A 17,065-nucleotide genomic window follows, 5' to 3' on the forward strand; every position below is an offset into this window, starting at 1 on the left:
GGGGGGGAGAGAGCACTGGACCTCCAAGGACCTGTCCCCCGGGGCGGCTGGGAGCCAGTGGGAACCTGTGACGGCACTGGCCAGGAGGGCTCCTCAGAGGGGGGTCAGGGTGGCTCAGGGACATGCCTGGGTGTGGAGAAAGGACGGCAGCAGGCACGTGGGTTCTTCCCAGAGGGGAGACGAGCCACTTCCACGTGTGTGGGGGGAGTAGTGGGCGATGTCGTGGGGGTGGCACAGGGTGGTCACGGGAAAGCCCAGTCCTGTGGGCTGTTTGTCGGGCACCTGGAGCTGGCCCCGCAGCATCTTTCTAAGGGATTGAGCTGAGTGCACTAGAGCGAAGGGGGGCAGTGGGAGGGTGGTCTCAGCCAGAAAGCTGTCCAGTGGGGCTGTGTGTGGCCACGTCCACAATGAAATGTCCTCCCGAGGGCTGGGCTGGAAGGTCCTCCGCCTGCTGCAGCCCAGAGCTTCTCCCCTGCTGCCAGCCCAGAGCTCACTGCTCCTCAGCCCAGGGAGCTGCTTGTTGGCTTGGGATCCACACGGGCAGGGCGGCCCGGAAACTTCCACCAAGATCGGGCCCGGTTCCCTGAGCTGTCCCGAATTGTCCCCCCGTGCCACCCAGGTCTTCAGACCGACTCCCTCTTGTCCTGCATCTCATGGCGCACCCTCTGCCCCGCCCTTTACCTTTGAGATGAGGGTTTTGCTGAGAGTCCACGTCCCTGCTTCAGGGACAGAAAACAGACGTGGAGCGTGGGTGGTGTTCCGTGGAACGTGTGCGAAGGCGGGTTCCTTTTTAAGGGGGAGGGAGCACAGGGGCAGGAAGACCATGGTCGGTGTCAGTAGTAAACGGCCAAGGCCGCCTGTCCTGGGTGATGAGGGGCGCGGTGTGCAGCGTGCTCTCCTGGACGAGGTCTGCTCCAGCTCCTCTGAGCGGGGATGTGTTCAGACAACTGTGTCCCACTGTCACCGCTCACACCTGCTTCCTACTGTGCCTTCACTTCCCCCTGTTGGGAGCTGGAGGGGGAAGGACCTCACCCAGTCTGCAGTCCCACGACACATCTAACAGGACAGCAGCTCTGGAAGTTTCTGGAAGCCCCTACTGCCAGCCCCACTTTGCCCCATTCCGTGGCCCTCCTCTAACTCCCTGCAGCCATTGCTGGCTGTGAAATGACAGAGCTCCTGAGGGTGGCCATCAGTCTGAGCGCTGGGGCCGAGTGGCAGGACCTGGCCCGTGTTAAGTGTTCACTGTTGGTTCCGACACACATGTGCATGCTGGGCGGTGTGTTGAAGGGTTAGATCAGGGCTCCTGTGCCTTCTTGTGGAGAGACATTACTCCAGTGTTTCTGTGTTGTTGTGCAAGCCCGGGACAGAAAGGGGGTGACTTGTACTGAGGAGGAGGAAGACTGAGGAGCAGAGGGGCCCTAATATGTTAGACACGGCCTGTTCTCAGAGGCCCTTTGGTGCCTAGAACTTACCTCGGAGATGTAAGTTCCAAGGTCACTACCGCTAGTGGGTCTGCCTAGGGTCGTTGCCCCAGAGCAGACTTCTGCCCAGGGCCATGCCTCTGAGGCTGGCAGGGTCGGTGCCGGGGAATCCTTAGGGAGGCTCTCAGGGTCAGCGCTGGCTGGGGCTGTTGCTTCTCGCAGACAGTGGTCAGGGAGCCTTGGTGAACGGGGAGCAAGCTCTCCAGTGGAATAATTCCCAACTGGAGGTCAGAGCGTGACAATGACCTGAGGACATTTGCCACCTCCGCAGTTTGCCCATCCAAATGGCCCTCCCTGGTGAGACTCACGGCCCTGGTTCCCCAGTGGCTGAAGGGGCCAGAGCGCCTCAGTGCTGTGTGCTGGTTCCCCTCCTCCATCCCCCCTTTCCTTTGTCTCAACAGCATCTGCAGCGCGGGGAGCGGATGTGAGCCTGAAGCCCGGTGCCTCCATGACTCCTTTCATGGCCCAGCCCTGTCCCCCGCCCTCTACTGGCCCCGCACACCGGCCCCCTGGGGAGCAGCACCTGCCGCCCCCCAGGACCCCGTCCTTCCCCCCTGGCCGCCCCCTGGTGCTGCCGGCTTGGCCCAGGACACCTCTGGTGGCAGGAGATGCTGGTCAAGGCCCCGTTGGGACTGGGGCTGAGAACATCATGGACCAGGTCAGGTCAGAAGGGGGACGACCACAGCCCTCCCTGACTCAGACCATTGTCCTGACTCAGGCCCCCCTCTACGGGAGTGCTCCAGGTGCCATCTGTGGGGGTGCTGTGTGTCCTGCACCCCTCTTCTTGGAAGCCTCTGCAGTGGAGACGATTATGCCCACCTCGGCTTTTGGGGGCGCCCAGGCCGGCGATGGAGGCTGGTGTCCTGGCCTTCCTCCTCAAGCTCCACCGCCAGCTGCCCAGCTAGCCCCCATTGTCCCCTCTGTGAATGCTGGGGCTTTGAGGAAGGGTGGCCTGGCCGCCTCCCAGTCCAGGGCCTCGCTGGAGGACTCCTGTAACCCCAACAGTGTGTACAAAAATTTCCGACGTTGGCAGCGCTTCAAGGCCCTGGCCCGGCAGCACCTTCCCCAGAGTCCTGATGCGGAAGCTCTTTCCTGCTTCCTCATGTGAGTGCACTGAGCAGGGCAGGGGGCGCCCCCGGAGCTCTCCCATCACAGAGGAGGTGGGAGGGCCTGCAGGCTGGCTGATCCTGGGACGCTGGCGGGAAGGTTGAGGGTGGGGTCCATGCTCTCAGAAGGCACATTCTTCCCAACGTGCATCACCGGCCCCATGTATGGCATCCTCACTTGTACTTTCCCTCAGCTGAGCTCACCACCCTATGTCCAGATTCTCCTACTCCACATGTAACCATGAGAGGCAGCTCCTCGCGCCCTCAGGCCCCTCAGGACCGGACAATCCTATGTGATCCTACCTAGTTCTGAGGACTTGGAGAAGACTCCTTGGCCTAATGTCTGTGCTAACCTGTGACGTGCGGGCAGGCTGCCTGGCGCAGGCCGTGTCTCCCTAAGGACAATGGTTATTGTTGTGAAAGGGCAATCTTTTTTTAAATTTCTTTATGGATTAAGGTGTTACATATGTGTCCTCATCCACTCATTACCCACCCCCAACCTCCCCACTCACCCCGCTGTTGTCTGTGTCCATTGGTTAGGCTTATATGCATGCATACAAGTCCTTTGGTTGGTCTCTCCCGCTTACCCCCACCCTCCCCTACCTTCCCTCTGAGGTTTGACAGTCTGATCGATGCTTCTCTATCTCTGGATTTGTTTTCATCAGTTTCTGTTGTTCATTATATTCCATAAATGAGTGAGATCATGTGATATTTATCTTTCTCTGACTGACTTATTTCGCTTAGCATAATGCTCTCCAGCTCCATCCATGCTGTTGCAAATGATAGGAGTTCCTTCCTTTTTACAGCAGCGTAGTGTTCCATTGTGTAGATGTATCAGTTTTTTTTAATCCACTCATCTGCTGATGGGCATTTAGGCTGTTTCCAAATCTTAGCTATTGTGAATTGTGCTGCTATGAGCATAGGGGTGTATATATCCTTTCTAATTGGTATTTCTAGTTTCTTGGGATATATTCTTAGAAGTGGGATCACTGGGTCAAAGGGGAGTTCCATTTTCAGTTTTTTGTGGAAACTCCATACTGTTCTCCACAGTGGCTGCACCAGTCTGCATTCCCACCAGCAGTGCACAAGGGTTCCCTTTTCTCCACATCCTTGCCAGCATTTGTCATCTGTTGATTTGTTGATGATTGCCATTCTGATAGGTATGAGATGGTACCGCATTGTCGTTTTGATTTGCATCTCTCAGATGATTAGTGACTTTGAGCATGTTTTTATATGTCTCTTGGTCTTCCTATGTCCTCTTTCGAAAATTATCTATTTAGGTCCATTGCCCATTTTTTCATTGGGTTGTTTATCTTCCTTTTGTTAAGTTGTATGAGTTCCCTGTAAATGCTGGAGATTAAACCCTTAGCCGAGATAACATTGGCAAATATGTTCTCCCATGCAGTGGACTTTCTTATTGTTTTGCTGATGGTTTCTTTTGCTGTGCAGAATCTTTTTATTTTGATGTAGTCCCATTTGTTTATTTTCTTCTTAGTTTCAATTGCCCTAGGAGCTGTATTGGTGAAGATATTGCTTCAGCATATGTCTGAGATTTTGCTGCCTATCGATTCCTCTATTTTTATGGTTTCCCCTCTTACATTTAAGTCCTTTATCCATTTTGAGTTTATTTTTATGTATGGTGTAAGTTGGTGGTTTAGTTTCATTTTTTTGCATGTATCTGTCCAATTTTCCCAACACCATCTGTTGAAGAGACTGTGTTGACTCCATTGTATGCTCTTGCCTCCTTTGTTATATATTAATTGAGCATAGTGGTTTGCGTCGATTTCTGGGTTCTCTATTCTATTCCATTGAGCTATATGTCTGTTCTTGTGCCAGTACCAGGCAGTTTTGAGAACAGTGGCTTTGTAATACAGCTTGATATCTGGTATTGAGATCCCTCCTACTTTGTTCTTGTTTCTCAGGATTGCTGCAGTTATTTTGGTGTCTTTTTTATGCCAGATTAAATTTTGGAGAGTTTGTTCTAGGTCTGGGAAATATGCCGTTGGTATTTTAATGGGGATTGCACTGAATCTATAGATTGCTTTGGGTAGTATGGACATTTTAATGATGTTGATTCTACCAACCCATGAACATGGTATTTTTTTCATCTGTTTATGTCTTCCTTGATCTCTTTTTTTCAGTGTCCTGTAGTTTTCTAAGTACAGGTCTTTTACCTCCTTAGATAAGTTTATTCCTAGGTATCTTAATTTTTTTGGTGCGATGATAAATGGGATTGCTTTTTTAGTCTCTCTTTATGTAAGTTCACTATTGGTGTATAGAAATGCCATAGATTTCTTGGCATTAATTTTGTATCCTGCTGCATTGCCAAATTCATTTATTAAGTCTAATAATTTTTTGATAGAGTCTTTAGGGTTTTCTATGTACAGTATCATATCATCTGCGAATAAGAACAGTTTTACTTCTTCTTTTCCAATTTGGATGCCTTTTATTTCTTCTTGTCTGATAGCAATGGCTAGTACTTCCAGTACTATGTTGAACAGGAGTGGTGAGAGTGGGCATCCCTGCCTTGTTCCTGTTCTTAGGGGAAATAGTTTTAGTTTTTGTCCATTGAGTGTGATGTTGGCTGTGGGTTTGTCATATATGACTTTTATTATGTTGAGGTATGATCCTTCTCTTCCCACCTTGTTGAGAGTATTTATCAAGAAAGGCTGTTGGATTTTGTCAAATGCTTTTTCTGCATTAATTAATATGACTATGTGATTTTTATCCCTCAATTTGTTTATGTGATTTATCACGTTTATTGATTTGTGGATATTGTACCATCCTTGCATTCCTGGGATAAATCCTGCTTGGTCATGGTGTATGATCTTTCTGATGTATTGTTGGATCCGATTTGCTAGAATTTTGTTGAGGATTTTGGCATCTATGTTCATGAGGGATATTGGTCTGTAATTCTCTTTCATTGTGTTGTCTTTATCTGGTTTTGGTATTAGGGTGATGCTGGCTTCATAAAATGAGCTTGGAAGTGTTCTTCCTCTTGAATTTTTTGGAATAGTCTGAGGAGGATAGGTTTTAGTTCTTCCTTGAATGTTTGATATAACTCCCCTGTGAAGCCGTCTGGCCCTGGGTTTTGTTTGCTGGAAACTTTTTGATGACTGCTTCAATTTCTTCCATAGTTATCGGCCTATTGAGATTTTTAGAATCTTCCTGATTGAGTTTTGGAAGGTGGTATTTTTCTTGGAATATGTCCATTTCCTCCAGGTTGTCTAGTTTGTTGGAATAGAGTTGTTCATAGTATTTTTTAACAATCCTTTTTATTTCTGTGGTGTCTGTTGTTATTTCGCCTCTTTCATTTCTGATTTTGTTTATTTGGGTCCTCTCTCCTTGCTTCTTGGTGAGCCTGGCTAGAGGCTCATCAATGTTGTTTATCCTTTCAAAGAACTAGCTCTTGGTTTCATTGATCTTTTGTATTGGCTTTTTTGTTTGTTTGTTTTGTTTTGTTGTTTTTTTGTCTCTATGTCATTTATTTCTGCTCTGATCTTTATTATCTCCTTCCTTCTGCTCACTCTGGGCTTTTCTTGTTGCTCTCTTTCTAATTCTTTGAGTCATAGAGTTAGATGATTTACTACCATTTTTTTTCTTGTTTTTTGAGGTAGGCATGTAGAGCTATAAACTTCCCCCTCTTCATAGATTTTGAATTGTTGTGTTTTTATTGTCATTAGTTTCCAGGATTTTTTAATTTCTTCTTTGATCTCATTGGTAACCCAATCATTATTTAATAGCATGCTATTCAGCTTCCAAGTGTTTGAGTGTTTTGGATTGTTTTTATTGTAGTTTATTTCTAATAGTATGCCATTGTGGTCTGAGAAGATGCTTTGTATGATTTCAATCTACTTGAATTTGGGGAGACTTTGCTTGTGACCCAATATTGGTCTATTTTTGAAAATGTCCCATGTGCACTTGAGAAGAATGTATATTCTGTGGCTTTGGGGTGAAATGTTCTCAATATGTCAATGAAGTCCATCTGATCTAGTGAATCATTTAGGATTGCTGTTTCTTAGCTGATTTTTTGTCTAGAGGATTTATCCAGTGATGTCAGTGGTCTATTAAAGTCCCTTACTAGGATTGTATTGTTGTCGATCTCTCCCTTGATATCTTCCAGGAGTTTTTGTATGTATTTGGGTGCTCCTGCATTGGATGCATATATGTTTATCAGGGTTATATCCTCTTGTATAGATTCCTTTATTATTATGAAGTGGCCTTCCTTATCTCTTGTTATGGCCTTCACTTTGAGGTCTATTTTGTCAGATATAAGTATTGCTACCCCAGCTTTTTTTTTTTTTTTTTCATTTCCATTTGCCTGAAAGATATTTTTCCATCCCTTTGTTTTCAGTCTGTGTGAGTCCCTTGTTCTGAGGTGGGTCTCTTATAGACAGCATATATATGGGTCATGATTTTTATCCATTCAGCTACTCAATATCTTTTGATTGGAACATTTAGTCAATTTACATTTAAAGTTATTACTGAAAGGTATTTGTTTGTAGCCATTTCTATTTTTTTGAGCCTGTGTTCCTTCTTACCTTTTTATTTCTTCTTTTTACAGCATTCCCTTTAGCATTTCTTGCATTGCTGGCTTGGTAATGATAAACTCCCTTAGCCTTTTTTTGTCTGTGAAGCTCCTGATTTTCCCTTCAATTTTGATTGATAGTCTTGCTGGATAGAGTATTCTTGGATTCAGTCTCTTGCTTTGCATCACTTTGTATACCTCCTTCCATTCCCTTCTAGCTTGATGTGTTTCTGTTGATAAACCATTTGATAATCTGATGGGAATTCCTTTGTAGATAACTCTCTGTCTCTCTCTTGCAGCCTTTAAGATTCTCTATTTGTTGTTAACGTTTGCCCTTGTAATTATGACGTGTCTTGGTGTGAGTCTTTTGGAATTCATCTTGCTTGGGACTCTCTGTATTTTTGTAACTTTTTTCTTCCCCATATCAGTGAAGTTTTCTGTCATTATTTCTTCAAATAAATGTTCTAATCCTTGCTGCTCTTCTTGTCCTTCTGGAAGCCCTATTATACGTATGTTACTTCTTTTTGCATTGTCCCAAAGCTCCCTTAGGCTCTCCTCCTGCTTTTTAATTTTTTTCTCCAGTTGCTGTTCAGATTGGGCGTGTTTCTGTACTTTATCTTCTAACTCACTAATTCGGCCCTCTGCTTCTTCTATTCCACTATTGAAACCTTCCATGGTGTTTTTGATTGTATCTATATCGCTTTTCATTTCTTCCTGATTTTTGCATAGGTTGCTGATTTTCTGGTCCATCAGGTGTATGAACTGTACGACTATTACTCTGAATTCATTTTCTGTCATGTTGCATGCTTCTGTTTCAGTTATTTCCTTTCTTGGTGATTCCTCCTTTTCTTTCCTCTGGGGATTGTTTTGTTGTCTCTGAAAGGGCAATCTTGATGAGGAAGCACTCCCAAAGCCCGACTGTCCCAGCGATGGGCGTGAGTGTGGGGTCACCTCCAGTCCCAGTTCACGGGCTGGTGTGAATGTGAGGCCATGACAGCAGCAGCAGGAAGGATTGTCTTTGCGCACAGATGCCTTTTCCTTCACCTGCCAGTACCCAGTCCTGCTGGGTGGGGGTGGGAACCTGGCTCCATTGAGCTGGGGTGACCTGGTGGGTGGAGGCCAGGCTGCAGCTGTGACCGACCCTGAGGCATTACAGCCCAGTGCTCCGGTCCCTGTCCCGTCTGAAGCCAACCATGACGTTGGAGGAGGGAATGTGGCGGGCCATGCAGGAATGGCAGCACAAGAGCAACTTTGACCGGATGATCTATTACGAGATGGCAGAAAAGTAAGTCAGGGTCCTTGGTCCCCACAGCTGGGGGGGAGGGGAGGGGGTGACTGTGGGACAGGGTTCAGCTGTGAGAACTCATCAGAGAGGAGGGTGGTGGGAGGGTGTCAGCACAGGGTCCCTGTAGCCCAGCGGTACTTCTCTCCTTGGAAAGCCTCTCCCTCAGCTTCAGAGCATGGGTATGTCTGTCCCACCTCCCTGGGAGCTCCCCCATCCTCTGATGCTGACCCGTCCTGATATGAAGGCTTAGGACAGCCTGGAGAGAAGGTGCCCAGCCCAGTGGGCCAGACTCCAGCCAGAGGGGCTGTGCAGCAATGTGCTCAGCCAGCCTCCTGCATCCCCAGTGTCCGGGCCCTGGCAGCCCCAAGGCCCTTGCTCTCCATCCCTCCATCCACTGCTGCCTTTGTGGGGCTCCGAGTGGCCTCCTTCTCAGCACAGCCTGTGCCCCTCACCCCCAGGTTCATGGAGTTTGAGGCAGAGGAGCAGATGCAGATTCAGAAGTTGCAGTTGAAGAAGGGTGTGCAGATCCAGCCTCCTCCTGCCGCACAGAGACCTGATCCTCAGGGGCCCCCAGCCCCAGTGGTGGGCGCGCAGCCAGGTACGCTAGCACATTCCCATGGAACCCATGGCCAAAGGCAACAGGGCTTAGCGCAGGTCACTGTGCCACTCACATCGGCCCTTCTCCTTCGGGGGGGCGGAGGGGGGGGTTATCTTTCAAGGGAAACAGCCCTGAGAGCCGGGCCTCAGCAGCCCTTTGTCCCCATGGGGTCTGGACCTGGTCCACCCTCTCATCCCCTCTCCCTGATCCCTATCAAGGGCCCACATGAAGCGGGCTGGCTGAGGGACCCCTTGGAGAGTCGGTGGCTCCACACGTCCTCACACATGACTTTCTTGGATACTCTCCCTGTCCTCTCTCCTCACATACTAATAGTCACAAGGCTTCAGGTGGCCCCAACCCAGCCGCACCCGTATTAATGCCCCCCACACTGCCCTCAGCATCTTATGCTCTGGATGTGGGAGCTTTATCCCCTCACGCTCCCTCCTCTTTCCTTTCTGCCCAGAGTGCACCCCCAGGAAGGCTATACCCAGCGCCCAGAACATCCAAAGATACCAACGACCTCAGGAGACCAAGTCACCTAATGAGATCCCCCCGGAGGCTGTGAGAGAATACATGGACATCATGGACAATCTGCTGGGACTGCCCCACTCAGCCACAGAGGCACCAGGTGAAGGATGGGAAGATGAAGTAAAGGAGTGGCTGCAGGATGAGGGTCTCCTGAGCTACCTGGACCAGCTGTGCTCCCAGGAAGACTTTGTCACCCAGGTGGGCTGGCTCACAGCTCGGGGCCTACAAGGTCCCAGAGGGTGGTGCTGCTGCACCCAGACCCGGGTTCCCCCAGGCTGATGGGATTGGGCTCTGCTCTTTGCTGCTGAGCTGGGTGCGTGAGAGTATGTGTCTGTGTGTGCATGTGTGCGCTTTGTGTGGGTGTGGTGTATGCTGTGTTCATGTGGGTGTGCCCTTTGTGTGTATATGTATGTGTTTCTGTGTGTTGTGTGTGTGTGTACCTAATGACCATGATGGAGTAAAACGCCCACCTGTGCAGGAGGACGGGGTGGATCTTGGCTTTCCCACCTGCCCTCCAGGCCCCACTGACTCCCAGTTTGCTCCCAGCCAAGGGGCTCATGGCTACTTCCTTCTGTCCCAGGTGGAGGCAGTCATCCACCCCCAATTCATGGAACAAATAATTTCCCCAGATGCACAGCAGGATCCCTTGGCCCTGGCTGAGGAGTTGGAGCAGGAAGAAGGGCTCACTGCTGCCCAGGTGAGCCAGGGGAGGGTGGTACCTTAGGGAGATGGGAGGGGGACCCCAAGTGAGCCATAGGACCCAGGGACCTCAGGGGAGTTAGAGGAGGGACTGGCCCTGGTGAGTCAAGGAGGGAGGAACTCCAGGTAGATCAGGGGTTCAGGGAGCCATGAGAGGGAGCACCCAGGTAAACCAGGGCAGGGAGCAACCCAGAACCAGGACACACATGTCTCTGTCCACGCCACCCCTGCCTGTAGGCAGTGCATGCCGAGGGGCCAGCTCTGGTTGAGAGCAGTGCAGGACGACAAGAAGGACAGTACAACAGAGAGAAGGAGGGAATGGGAGCCCAGAAGGGGAGGGGCATAAAGCTGGGAATATGGCACAGGGGATGGAGGAGAGCCTCATGACTGTCGTGGATTCGAGGCATGGTGTCCCCTCCTCCCCTTCTCCCCCCAGTGCCATTGTCCCATTGCCCATGTTCTTCCTCCTCTCACACACATGTGCAGCGCCAGTCACTGTCCCCTTCTTTCTCCCAGCTGGTAGAGAAGCGACTCCTGGCCTCCAAGGAGGGGGGTGTGCAGGCACCCCCGAGTCACGGTGCTCCCCTGTGGGACTCAAGTCCTTCTGAGTCTGAGACAGGCCAAGATGCCCAGAGGTGTGACCATGGCCCTCAGCTGGGGGTCAGTGACAAAGCCTGTCCACCAGAGACTGACTTCCAGGATCATCAAAGGCCCCAGGCTTTTTCTGTCTCTTCGGGGCGTGAGGAGCACCCACCATTCCAGGCTCAATGCTCCTCTGCTCCTCCCCAGGGCCACGTACCTGCTTACTCTGCACTGGGACCCAGGGATGCCTGTGTTCCCAGAGAGGCCTCTCTTGTCAGGGAGACTCTCGGGACAGACAGGTTCAGTGAGGACGAGGAGGACCTCCCCAGCCTGGCCTTCCTCTTGGGCTCTCCTAATAGCCTGCTGCCGTGTGGGCTCTCTCTGAGTCCTGTTCCTGCCTCGGGCCTTGCCTGCCCTGGAGGTCGGGGTCCCCGGGGCGCTGCCCAGTCCCAGTTCTTTCAGACACTAGGCCTCAGCCGAGCTTCACCTGCAGCTTCCAAATCTCGGAAGCGTGCTCTGGGAGGAGGCCCCACCCATGCGGAGAAGACCCCCCGCACAGGGGCCGACCTGGGGGTCTGTGGGAGGCCAGCACTGGCTCTGGAGCTGGTTTGCTCCTCACAGCCTCACAAGAAAAAGTGTGACCTGGTCACAGGGAGGAGTAATAAGTGACACTGCAGCCAGTAGGGAGCAGTGGGTATCCCTCCCACTGCCAGCCAGCTGTGGGGGGGGGAGGGGGGGGACATGCTTCATGTGACCTGGCTGTCCCCCAGGGCTGATCCTGGTTGTTCTACTGACATGGGAAATAGAGATGGAAGGCAGGACCATTAGGGTGGGGGTGGGCCTGGGGTTGGGGGTAGGAGCAGCCCCTTTGGGGCATTGTGTGTCAATTATAAATAAAGATGGTTTTGTTGAGACATTCTAGTGGCCGCTACCTCCATACTTGGGTCTGCACTGCTCCATGGAGAGGGGACCTGACAGGAAGAAAGGTTGTGGTAGGTCACAAGTTCTGTGGGTTCACAGGTGAACCTCCAGTTCCTCTGTCCACATTGGCAGCAACACCTTCCAATTGCTCCTGGGAGCACACAGCTCTCTATCCCCAAGGACCCATTCCATCATGCCTACTCCCAAGGCCCAACTGGGTGAGGGGCCAACTGGGGCCTCCTATTGTCATCTGTATTCTGAACCCTCTGGAGATGAGGAGCTTCTTTTGAGGCTTTCAGCTTTCTGGACCATTAACCAGTTTTATAGAAAAAATCAGCTTTTGTCTTTGGAAAGCTTCTATCTGAGTCCCAGAAGCAGTCAGATAACAATGCTTAGAAATCCTACAATCTTCTCTAATCACTAGAAATCCAATACAAGAAGAAAACTGAAAAACAGACAAGCACATGGAGGCTAAATAACATGCTACTAGACAATAAATAGATTAACAACCAGATCAAGGGGGCGGGGGGGGGGGGGCGGGGAGGGGTAGGGAGAGTAACCAGCAAAGCTAACATTTAGAATCAAAAGGGAGATAAAGAACTTCCCAGAGAAGAAAAACCTTAAAAAGTTCATGACTACCAAACCAGTATTACGAGAAATGTTAAGGGAATTTCTTTAAGAATAAGAGGGGGAAATCATAAATATGAATAATACAATGGCAATAACCACATATATATTTTGGATATTAACCATTTATCAGATGTATCATTGCTAAATATGTTCTCTCATACAGTGGGCTGCCTTTTCATTTTGCTGATAGTTTCTTTTGCTGTGCAGAAGCTTTTGATTTTCATGTAGTTCCATTTGTTTATTTTCTTCTTAATTTCCTTTGCCCTAGATGTATCTATCCATAATCATATTGCTATGAGAGATACCTGAGATTATTGCTGTCTATGGTTTCTTCTAGGGTTTTTGTGGTTTCCCAACTTACATTTAAGTCTTTAATCCATTTTGAGTTTACTCTTGTGTATGGTGTAAGTTGGTGGTCTAGTTTCATTTTTTAGCATGTATCTGTCCAATTTTCCCAACACTATGTATTGAAGAGACTGTCTTGACTCCATTGCATGCTCTTGCATCCTTTGTCAAATATTAATTGAGTGTAATGGCTTGGGTCGATTTTTGGAGTCTGTTCTGTTCCATTGATCTATATGCCTGTTCTTGGGCCAGTACCAGGCTGTTTTTATTACAGTGGCATTGTAGTATAACTTGATATCTGGTATTGTGATTCCTCTGACTTTAATCTTTTTTCTCAAGATTGTGGCAGCTATTCGGGGATTTTTTGGTTCCATGTAACTTTTTGGAGTGTTTATTCTCAATGTGAAATATGCTGTTGGTATTTTAATAGGGATTGCATTGAATCCGTAGATTGACTTGGGTAGTATGGACATTTTAATGTTAATTCTACCAATCCATGGACACAGTATATTCTTCCACTTGATTATATCTTCCTCTATCTTTTTTCAACATCCTGTAGTTTTCAAAGAACAAATCTTTTACCTCCTCTATTTAGTTTATTCCTATCTTATTTTTGTTGTTGCTGCAATGGTAAATGGGATTGTTTGTTTAGTTTCTCTTTCTGAGAATTCATTATTGGTGTATAAAAAAGCCATAGATTTCTGGATGTTGATTTTGTATCCTGCTACATTTCCAAATTCATTTTTTAAATCTAACTAGAGGCCCAGTGCACAAAATTCGTGCACTGGGGAGGGTGTCCCTCAGCCCAGCCTGCACCCTCCCCAATATGGGACCCTTCAGGGATGTCCAACTGCAGGTTTAGGCCCGATCCCTGTGGAATCGGGCTTAAACCTGCAGTTGGACATCCCTCTCACAATCCAGGACCGCTGGCTCCTAACCGCTCACCTGCCTGCCTGATTGCCCCCTAACTGCTCCCTTGCTAGCCTGATTGACACCTAACTGCTCCTCTGCGGGCCTAATTGCCCCCAAATACCTTCCCCTGCTGGCCTGATCACCCCCAAGGCTTTTATTAGTATAGATATGACCCTTCACAGAAAATTTTACTAACCCTGCTTTACAATAAGGGCTTGACGATTGAATCATTAGGACCAGACACCAAGATTTCCTTTCTTTGAATAGTGGAGGGAATAATTATCTTGTCTTTAAGTTGCCCAGAAATTAAAATGAGATAATGACTTAGAAAAGTATAAAAGCACCATATAAAGATAACTCTTTAAAATGAAAAACACTATTTTTATTCTCCCCTTCCTTCCTTTACAGCTTTTATTTAAACTTTGAAATTTATAAAAATTTCACTCCAATTTTCATTTCTTTACATTCAATATTATTTTGTATTGGTTTCAGGTTTTATATTAGTTACAGAATAGTGGTTAGACAATCATATACTTTACAAAGTGTTCCCCGATATTTCTAGTACCCACCTGGCATCATACCATCATTACAACACTATTGACTATATTCCTTATTTAAGTGACAATGGGTTTACAAGTTCCTTTCAGTCTTTCTTTTGTGTTGCTCATCCTTCCTTTTCTTTCTCAATTCTTCTCTCATTTTCTTTATATAGTATCTCAATTGGCCATCAAAACTCAGTGAAGGCATGGGACACGCTTCATCCATTTTACAAACCAGGAAACTGAGGCCAATTCCAGTTGGCTGTGGAACTTGACTCAGCACACAGGAAGCCCTCAGAGCCATGCTCTTTGCACTTCCTAAAGGGCAGCCGCCCAGCAAACAGAACAAACCTTCCAGTCAGGCTTCCGAGCCTCTTTCTCGAGCACTTCTTCATTGCAGATGCTCCACATTTTTTCCTCTCCCCGTCCCCTGCCCCCCATTCTTTACTGCCCCAGCTTCTCCGGAGCAGGTGGAAGGCTTCACACTCACTGCCTAGGCATGCTCTGCCATGGGGCAGGGCACCGTGGGCTTGCTTTTGGGTCAAGGCAGGAGCAGGAGTCACTGCCTCTGAAGTGTGAAGGCCGCCTGAGCGAGGCCCATTAGCACTGGGAGCTTCTCTGAATCACATCAGTCAGTCCAGTACCCTGCAGTGCAGCACCCCTCCACTGAGGTGGCACCACCCCTCAACCCCGCCTCAGGGGTGAGGGTCCTTGCCCCTCTGCCTGGGAGTCCTTCCATGCCCCTTGATCCCTGGCTGGGCCCACCCGCGTCTTGGGGCCACTGCAGAACCTCTGTCTCTCTGCAGATGAAACTATGAATTCTCAGTGAAACTATGAATCTGTGGCCAGAGGCCAGGTCTGGGTCTCAGCAACCCCATGCCTGCAATGTTCCCAGGAACCCCCAGGAGCGCTAGGCGGGTCTAGCCTCACCTCCCCAGGGCGGCGATGCTCCCAGGGACCCCCGGGAGTGGCTAGGTGGGTCCGGCCTCGCCTCCCCAGGGCGGCAATGCTCCCAAAGCCCCATGGGAGCAGCTAGGCAGTTTGGCCTTGCCTCTCCGGGGCAGATGCTCCTAGGGACCCCCGGGAGTGGCTAGGCATGCCGCTGCCCCTCCTGGGGCCTGCGATGAACCCAGACCCCTCCTGTGCCATTTGGCACTGCCCACCCCACTGCCTCCCTTGCTGATGGATTGGTACCTTGTGGGTGGTGTCTGGCACTGCCCGCAGGGCCTCCTCCACTCCCGATGGACCCGTACCCCTGGAAGCAGGCCATGGTGCTGCCCGCCTGCCTTCATATGCAAATTAACCGCCATCTTTGGTGGGTTAATTTGCATACTCACTCACTCTGATTGGCTGTGGGCATAGCAAAGGTGCGGTCAATTTACATATTTGTCTACTATTAGGTAAGATAGTTTTTGGTGGAGTCTTTAGGGCTTTCTATGTACAATATTCTGTCATTTGTGAATATTGAGAGTTTTACTTCCTCCTTTCAAATTTAGATGCTTTTTATTTCTTCTTCTTGTCTGATCACTGTGGCTAGGGTGTCCAGTACTATGTTGAATGAGAATGGTGAAAGCAGACATTCATGTCTTATTCCTGTTCTTAGGGGAAATGGTTTTACTTTTTGCCCATTGAGAATTATGTTTGCTGTAGGTTTGACATATATGGCCTTTATCGTGTTGAGGTATACTCCATCTACTCCCACTTCGCTGAGAGTTTTTTATTAAAAAAATGGATGTTGGATTTTGTTGAATGTTTTTTCTGCATCTATTGATATGATCATGTGGTTTTGGTCTTTCAATTTATTTCTGTGATGTATCATGTTCATTGATGTACAAATATTGTACCAGCCCTGCATTCCTAGAATAAATCCCACTTGGTCATGGTGTATGATCTTTTTAATATATTGCTGGACCCGATTCGCTAATATTTTGTTGAGGATTTTAGCATCTATATTCATCAGGAATTTTGGTCTGTAATTCTCTTTCTTTATAGTGTCTTTATCTGCTTTTGGAATTAGGATAATGCTGGCCTCATAAAAAGGGCTTGAAAGTGTTCCTGCCCCTTGGATTTTTTTGAATAGCTTGAGGAGGATAGGTGTTAGTTCTTCTTTGAATGTTTGATAAAACTCCCCTGCAAAGCCATCCGAACCCAGGCTTTTGTTTCCTGGCAGTTCTTTTATTACTGTTTCTATTTCATCAGTTTTATTGGCCTATTCAGGTTTTCTGATTCTTCCTGATTCAGTTTTGGAAGATTGTTTGTTTCTAGGAATTTGTCCATTTCATCCACATTGTCCAGCTTGTTGGCATATAGTTCCTCATAGTATTTTCATACAATCCTTTGTACTTCTGTGGTGTCAGTGGTTACTTCACTGCTTTTGTTTCTGATTTTATTTATTCGGGGCCTCTCTCTGCTAACGGTTCAGCAATCTTGTTTATCCTTTCAAAGAACTAGCTATTGGTTTCATTGATTTTTTGTATTTTTTCTCTATGCCATTTAACTCTGCTCTCATCTTTATTATATCCTTCATCCTACTTACTTTGGGCTTTTCTTGTTCAATTTCTAATTGTTTAAGTGGTAGGGTTAAATAGTTTATTGTTAATTTTTCTTGTTTTTTGAGATAGGCCTGTTGTGCTATGAACTTCCCTCTCAGGACTGTGTTTGCTGTGTCCCACATATTTGGGGCTTTTATGTGTTCATTTTCATTTGTTTCCAGGAAGATTTTGGTTTCTTTCTTGATCTCATTGGTAACCCATTCATTGTTTAATAACATGCTATTTAGCCTCATGTGATTGAAAGTTTTTGATTGTTTTTACTATAGTTAATTTCTAATTTTATTTCACTATGATCTGAGAAGATGCTTGATATGATTTCAATCTTCTTGAACTTGTAGAGACTTATTTTCTGTCCTGTC

General features: G+C 48.0%; 1 protein-coding gene across 1 annotated transcript; it reads left to right on the forward strand.

Annotated features, from left to right (window-relative positions):
• The first annotated feature begins 1,929 nt into the window (after positions 1 to 1,929).
• Positions 1,930 to 11,476, forward strand: LOC103300023 (NUT family member 2G-like). The gene is made up of 6 exons (XM_054727331.1): positions 1,930 to 2,585; positions 8,272 to 8,400; positions 8,859 to 9,006; positions 9,464 to 9,724; positions 10,107 to 10,223; positions 10,742 to 11,476. Exons 1-6 carry the CDS (start codon positions 1,930 to 1,932, stop codon positions 11,474 to 11,476), a joined length of 2,046 nt encoding a protein of 681 aa, XP_054583306.1.
• Positions 11,477 to 17,065: the final 5,589 nt, after the last annotated feature.

The sequence above is a fragment of the Eptesicus fuscus genome, chromosome 15, assembly GCF_027574615.1.
Source record: "Eptesicus fuscus isolate TK198812 chromosome 15, DD_ASM_mEF_20220401, whole genome shotgun sequence".
NCBI classification, from domain to species: Eukaryota; Metazoa; Chordata; class Mammalia; order Chiroptera; family Vespertilionidae; genus Eptesicus; species Eptesicus fuscus.